Source organism: Microcebus murinus, chromosome 5, assembly GCF_040939455.1.
Source record: "Microcebus murinus isolate Inina chromosome 5, M.murinus_Inina_mat1.0, whole genome shotgun sequence".
Classification (NCBI taxonomy): Eukaryota; Metazoa; Chordata; class Mammalia; order Primates; family Cheirogaleidae; genus Microcebus; species Microcebus murinus.
This window is the reverse complement of record NC_134108.1, coordinates 78,773,299-78,780,469: the sequence shown is the minus strand read 5'-3', so window position 1 is coordinate 78,780,469 and position 7,171 is coordinate 78,773,299. Positions and strand designations below refer to the sequence as shown.

The following is a 7,171-nucleotide window of genomic DNA, read 5'->3' as shown; positions in this document are numbered from 1 at the left end:
TTCCACCCAGATTCCAAGTGTTTTTCCACTGTGAATCTGACCTTTCCCACTTTTCTTTAGTAACTGACCATGTACATTTCCTAACATTTGACCATTCCACTCTGGTCTAAGACACCATCATCTCTCTCCTAGAGTACTGCAATTGCCTGGTTGTAAGACATAGAATGCTCAAAAAGGAGCAAATTAAGAGGAAGTGTTCGCTGGGCGTGGTGGCTCACGCCTATAATCCTAGCACTCTGGGAGGCCTAGGTGGGCAGATTGCTCAAGGTCAGGAGTTTGAAACCAGCCTGAGCGAGACTCCATCTCTACTAAAAAAAATAGAAAGAAATTAATTGACCAACTAAAAATATATATACAAAAAATTAGCCAGGCATGGTGGCACATGCCTGTAGTCCCAGCTACTTGGGAGGCTGAGGCAGTAGGATCACTTGAGCCCAGGAGATTGAGGTTGCTGTGAGCTAGGCTGAGGGCAGGGCACTCACTCTAGCCTGGGCAAGAAAGGGAGACTCTTGTCTCAAAAAAAAAAAAGAGGAAGTGTTCAAGTAAGGACAGGTTTAACTTGCCATAATCTTGGGTAGAGAGATCCAAAGGTAGATTTGGCATTTGGGAGAAAGTTCTGGAATGGAGATTTAGGAAGCCTTTACTACTGGAATTTATTCATGTTCTGAGGGGTCTCAGAATCCTTTGCTCCCTGAAACCCACCCCCTCCACTCCCACTCCCACCCTCTGGCCCTCAGGACCCAGGCCTGGCTGCCTGCTTCTCCAGGCAGTTGGGGGAACACCTTGCATCTGTCTGGACCCCTCCTCCCACCATTCCTTACTCCCCTTTTGTCTGCATTTTAACCCTTTGGACTCACTTGCTTTTTTCTCGGGATTTTAAGTTTTTAAATGCCCCAGATTTTACAAAGCACAGCAGTAGAATAAAAAAACTGGAGTTTCTTTTCATACAAACTTATTTACTTGGATTTTTTTATATTTCAAAATATTGATACATTCAAAGAGTAATTTTAATCTCCATAATTTTTGCCATCCGTGTCGAGTCACACTCGGTCAAAGGAGTGCAAAGGGATAAGGTTTGAGAGGTCCATGGGATTCCTAGGAGGGTCTCTTCTTTTCAGAAGCCCCTGTTTTCACTCAACTCAGAGCAGCCTGACCAAGTTCCCAGTCTAGGAGAAGCAGTTCATAAAAGAGCTGTCTTTTATTTCCGGCTCCTTCACTTGGGTGCACCTCCTTGATAGCACCAGGTTTGCCCGGAGAAGCTCCTTCTGGGCTGCATAAGTTTATCCAAAGGAAAGAGGACAGCACGCTGAAGGCGTTGCTTATTAGGTGGCTTGTCTTATTGGGTCTCGTTGCCAGTATGACAGAACAGGTTCTTACATTTAGGGAGCTCCCCCAAGACACAAGCCTAGAAGGCCTGCGAGGTACAGGACGGGCCCACAGAAGTCAGATGTAATAGTGTCTTTCAAGGCTTTCTCAAAGCCTGAGCCAGGAGATCAGTCCTTTATCCCCAATAGAGGGAACTCAGATGGAACCCAGAACAAGCAGCCAGGTGGGAAGGGCTAGCCTCAGGAGCACTAAAAGAGATGGTTCCACTCATGCTGATGGCCAATGACAGGTCCCCCATATCGGCTCCATGCTCATGGGGGTCTCCAGGTCATCCTCGGTCAGGGGCTGGCTCCGGACCCGCTCCAGCATCTTGAGGCCTGTGGGGAGAATGCCAAGGGCTGGTGAAGCAGGGCCCATAACTGGAGCCCCAGGGCAGGCCAGAACTCACATGGGGACACTGTGGGGGTGTCACCGCACCCAGGCCTTCCCAGGTGACCCATTTACTCCTCCTCAATATCTTCCCCTCCCTGAACAACTATTAATACATGCCACAAAAAATGGGCCCTTCCCTTCCCAATAGACACCAGGAACCACGTGGATTCCCAGGCACCCAGCTGGTTCAAGAACCCAAGATGCCATGCAACTCTGCCAAGTCTCCAACACAGTTCAGCCACGGATACCTACCCTGGGCGTGATGGTAGGAGTCCTGGCTTATCACGCGGGACATCATGTGCAACAGCCACTGCGTTGCTCTGAATGGCCCGACTGCAATGACACGAGTGTGGCCTCTGGCGGTAAACCAACGCTCCAGCTGAATGAGGGTGTAGCTGTGCACCTCGATGCAGTGAAGGTATGTGTCACTGTGTCCTGTGAGCATTAAGAGGTGACAATGTTGTGGCAAGTGACCAGAGATTGACCAGGGAAAGAACAGAGTGGCACACACAGGGGGGTAGAATCTGCTTTGAGTCGCAGGTGGGATCAGAGGGGCATACCACCAAATTCTGAGCCCCGCTTCCTTATTTCTCTCCAGTTTTAGACACTTCTTGGGGTTCCACACAACCAATATCCAATTAACTGTGGGATTAGTAGGATTAGCCCTAAGCCTCACAAGGATCCAATCAGTAGTGGGTTTTGCCTTAGGGCCCCGGGTGGGGCCTTCCCTATCATTAGTAGGATAAGCTTCACATGTATCCAATCACCAATAGTTTTTGCCTCAGGACCCCGGGGTGGGGGATTTTCCCTACCAACTACATGGACTGTAAGCCACCAGTCTTGGGGAGTGGGAGGTGGCCTTGGGGGTAGAGACCTAGGACAGATGGGGGTGGGAAAGTTGGGGAAGATCAGAAGGGATAAAGGAGAGGGCAAAGGCAAAAGCTACTCACCGAAGATAAGCTCCTCCTGGTCCTCTTCCAAGTAAAATACCCTTGGAGCACGAAAGTTTTCAGGCTCGGTCCACCATGGCTTCTTGCTGGGAAGTCTGGTTTCCATGTCCACACGCTCTGCTGCTACCTGATTCAGAAAAGGGGCAACTGCAAGCAGCCAGTTGAAAAAGCACTTGGAAAAGTGAAGAAGGGCCAAGGCCCTCTCTTAAATATAGGCGCCTAAAGGACCCGCCTCTTGAACCACCTTAGAATCCTCCTCCAATCCCAGTAGCTCCCCTCAAGAAAATCCATTCTAGGGATGGTCGCGGTGGCTCACGCCTGTAATCCTAGCACTCTGGGAGGCTGAGGCTGGAGGATCACTTGAGGTCAGGAGTTCCACACCACCCTGAGCAACAGCAACATCTCTACTAAAAATACAAAATAATTAACTGGCAACTAAAAATAGAAACAAAAAATTAGCCAGTCATTGTGGCTCACGGCTCTAGTCCCAGGTACTTGGGAAGCTGAGGCAGGAGGATCCCTTGAGCCCAGGAGTTTATGGTTGCTGTGAGCTACGCTGATGCCAGGACAACAGAACAAAGACTGTGTCTCAAAAAAAAAAAAGAGAGAGAGAGAGAGAAAAGAAAATCCATTCTAAGTAATTGTCTACTCTGAGCTTAATCCTTTCCTGCCAAACTGATGTACCAGATCAGTGCTCAATTTTCTGATGCCTAGGAATCCCAAATTTTCTTCATTCTAATTTCAAAGAGGCCGGGCGGGGTGGCTCCCACCTGTGAATCCTAACACTCTGGGAAGCCGACGGATGCATTGCTCCAGGTCAGGAGTTCGAAACCAGCCTGAGCAAGAGGGAGACTTGGTCTCTACTATAAATAGAAAGAAATTAATTGGCCAACTAATATATATAGAAAAAGTTAGCCAGGCGTGGTGACCCGTGCCTGTAGTCCCAGCTACTTGGGAGGCTGGGGCAGCAGGATTGCTTGAGCCCAGGAGTTTGAGGTTGCTGTGAGCTAGGCTGACGCCACGGCACTCACTCTAGCCCGGGTAACAGAGTAAGATTCTGTCTAAAAATAATAATAATAATAATTTCCAAAATTTTGGAGCAAATCTGCTGGGCATGAACTAGGGCTGGGGTTGAGGAACAGAAGGTACTGGAGCAGGAAGACTCCAGAATGGACTTCCTAAGTCTGGACAGGTACCAGCATCCAAGCGATGACTAAATATGTGTAGTCAAACAAGGATGGGTTTATTTAATGTGCTGCATCAAGGGACAGAAAACACTGTAGGAAAATAAAGCCTTACAGGGAAAAGTTGTAGAAAACTAATTATAGGAGTGGCTAAGTAAGTCTAAGGAGTGTTTAGGGAAACAGTGGCCTCTTTGCCAACATGGGGCAATTTGCTGATTACCTTGGTAACTTTTATTTAGGAGGTAGAGAGGCTAATCTGGTCTTGATATCAGAGTATTGTATCTCTCTGGCTTCAAACATACATCTTCTTCCGTCACAATCACTGAGTAGTCTTAACAGGTAAAAGTATTTAGCAAGAGATATTTATGTTTGGTAGGGATGATTAGAATTTACCTGTCAGCTTCCAACTGCAAGCTCCTAGGTGGTTTGCACTTCTCAGCCTCCCCTTTTGACCAAAAACAGACAAAGTCAGCCCTCAGGACTTTAATCTGTGGCATTCAGATCCATATCACTCTCAGAAGCCATTGATAAAAAGGTTAGTGGGAGAACACTGCATCTACTTACAGTTGCTCTCTATATACCTTTTCTTGTAAAATGAGATGTTTAATCATCTGGAAAGACAAAAATGATTGCCCAGTAGCATTTAAGGTAGACAAAGTGCACTGGTCAACTACAATATGGGTAATTAGTGGAAACAAAATAATTATTAATCCTATTATTTGGCTGCAAATACAAGGGCCTAGATTTAAAACCAGGCCATGAAATCATGCCCAAAAATCCAAATGAATCTGTTCTAGAGAGCCAGATAATCTTTTCTTTTAACCAAGCCACAATATCATTCTACCTACCAGGAATGTTTTATGTAGGTGCTGAGAACACCGTTTGCTATAACACAAAGTTCTTCTTGGCTAGCCAAGACTATACAATCATCTATGACCACCATGAAATTTTACTGGACCTAGTTTATTGGACTGCTGGAGAAAAAAATACTGTCATTTATGACTTCTGTTAGGACCAGAGACAAATTTTGAACTACATTTCCTACTTGTATTATTCCTACTGTTGTAATTGTAGCTCCCGCAGTGCAGATGTAGAGAGAGGCAATGATTAATATCTCTCCATGCTTGCCTTGTTTTAGGTCTCTGAGTATCCTTCTCAGAGAAACTGTCTCCTGTAGCAGTAGATGTCTACAATATTAGTAATAAAATAGTCTAAAGATATATTACACAGGATAGGTTTGTGTAATGATCAGGTGACCTGCCCTCCACATAAAAAGCAGTACCTTAGTGTTGCACAGCCTTATATCAGGGCTGTGTCAGTATCATTGATCAAAGTGACAGCAGGACAAGTATTAATCCTTCAACATGTGAAGATTGCTTGAGTGAAGGCCTGGAAATTACTGAAAATAACAGACTAATACAGCAAGGATAGCCCCAACACATTGTTGCAGTAATGTCAGGAGAAGTCTTTTGTCGTTTGGGGTTAATGCCTAATTTTGATGAAACTGATGGTCAGAATTAATATTGTCAGGAAATTCAAATTCCAGGAGGGACCTGTAGAAGAACATCTGCCTTTTGAAGTGTTGAAAGGGATGGGATAGCCATTAAATTTTTGTTAGTGGAAACACATGCAGGATAAAAAATTTATTAATAAGTTGGATTTTAAAGAACTGTGGCTTTCCAAATTTGATCATTTCCTACTTCCAAGAGTTGATCCCAAAGTTAGCCACCAGATGGCGACCAATCTTAGTTCTATTCCCAGCTAGTTTTTTAAAAGATATAATGTATAGGCCTTTGTCTCAGTTTTTAGGCTGGTTTCCGAAGCACATTTCCTGTAGATAACCATATTTAGAAAGAGAAAGGGCAAAAGGAAAAGCTATTAGGCTTATCTATCTGCATGATTTGGCAAAACTATTCAACAAGGCAAGACCTACAATCCATCTGAGTAGCCAGTGAGAGAATGCTATACCCACTCCAAGCCTTATCCTGCAGTCAGACCGCAGCAGAATGTGTCAGGGAATAAGAGACACTTTCTCTTGTTTGGTTCTAAATGAATTCACTAGATTTTTTAAAAAATCAGTGAAGGAAAAATTCAGAATTCCTAAAAAGTCACTATATAGTTTACATAAGGTGGATATTGGTGATAATTAGATATTAACCACAGATTACTTAGTTCTCTGCCCTTGAGGACCTCTTTTCAAACTATGTCAAAATTCAGAACTATTAAGAAACAGAGAACCTGATGATAAAGAGCCTGTTGCCCTCATTATACCTGAGATAATGGACAGAATCACTACAATTTTTTTCTATACTTCAGTGGATACAAACAGTCAGTGTCTCTTATAAGCTTTTATCAATTAAGCACTGAGAATCACACTTCTTTTATTTTCAAAAAATAATTACAAAGATGGCCATATAAAATTTCTCATGCCAAAGATCAACATATAAATATTTTAAAGAATCAGATGGTGCTTTCAGGATTTACTGACCTGACAAGAGACGATGCAGACCTATGACTAGGCTAGCTCCCAAAGCATGGAAAAAACAATGGCCCCCGTGAAGGGGGTTAGAAATGCCAGGATTGTAGCAAAAGTTGGAGCAATGAAAAGGCTTAAAGAAGTGAATATGCTATAGGCAATATACTATGAATAGTTAAGGCTGAAAATCCACAAGAGTGCCCAGAAAATATATTACTTACCAAAGCAATAAGGAAGGTGCTGGTCACAAGGTCACCAGCACCACTAAGCTCAGTAGTGCCTCTCCTCTGTGGGCCAGGGCTGACAGTAGCAGCTGTCATCATAAAACTGTATTCTCTGAGAGCAATCTGCATGACCCCAACGCTCCCTCAAACAATAAAGGCCAGGGGGTACCACTCAACCCTCAGATGCCAGGAAGACACAATCATCACAATAAAGAGGCAGGGTCCAAGGTCAGCTTCACAGGGAAACCTGACTACTAGTGAGTTACAGAAATGGTTCATGAAACATGGTGTCTTTAGGGGCAAACTATCCGGGCAGCCAACAAAAGTACTGCTCAATTTGTCCATCAAAAGAATTCAAGGTTAGCCCGGGCACGGTGGCTCATGCCTGTTTCCTAGCACTCTGGGAGGCTGAGGCAGGTGGATTGCTCAAGATCAGGAGTTCGAATCCAGCCTGAGCAAGAGGGAGACCCCAGTCTCTACTAATAAATAGAAAGAAATTAATTGGCCAACTAATATATATAGAAAAAATTAGCGGGACATGGTGGCGCATGCCTGTAGTCACAGGTGCTCAGGAGGCTG

General features: G+C 44.6%; 1 protein-coding gene across 1 annotated transcript; it reads right to left on the bottom strand.

Annotated features, from left to right (window-relative positions):
* Window positions 1-1,501: 1,501 nt before the first annotated feature.
* Window positions 1,502-6,721, bottom strand: LOC142871016 (KHDC1-like protein). Its single transcript, XM_076003574.1, is given in 5 exon segments — window positions 1,502-1,626; window positions 1,629-1,703; window positions 2,011-2,193; window positions 2,709-2,835; window positions 6,590-6,721. Coding segments are annotated over 5 exon segments (642 nt in total).
* Window positions 6,722-7,171: the final 450 nt, after the last annotated feature.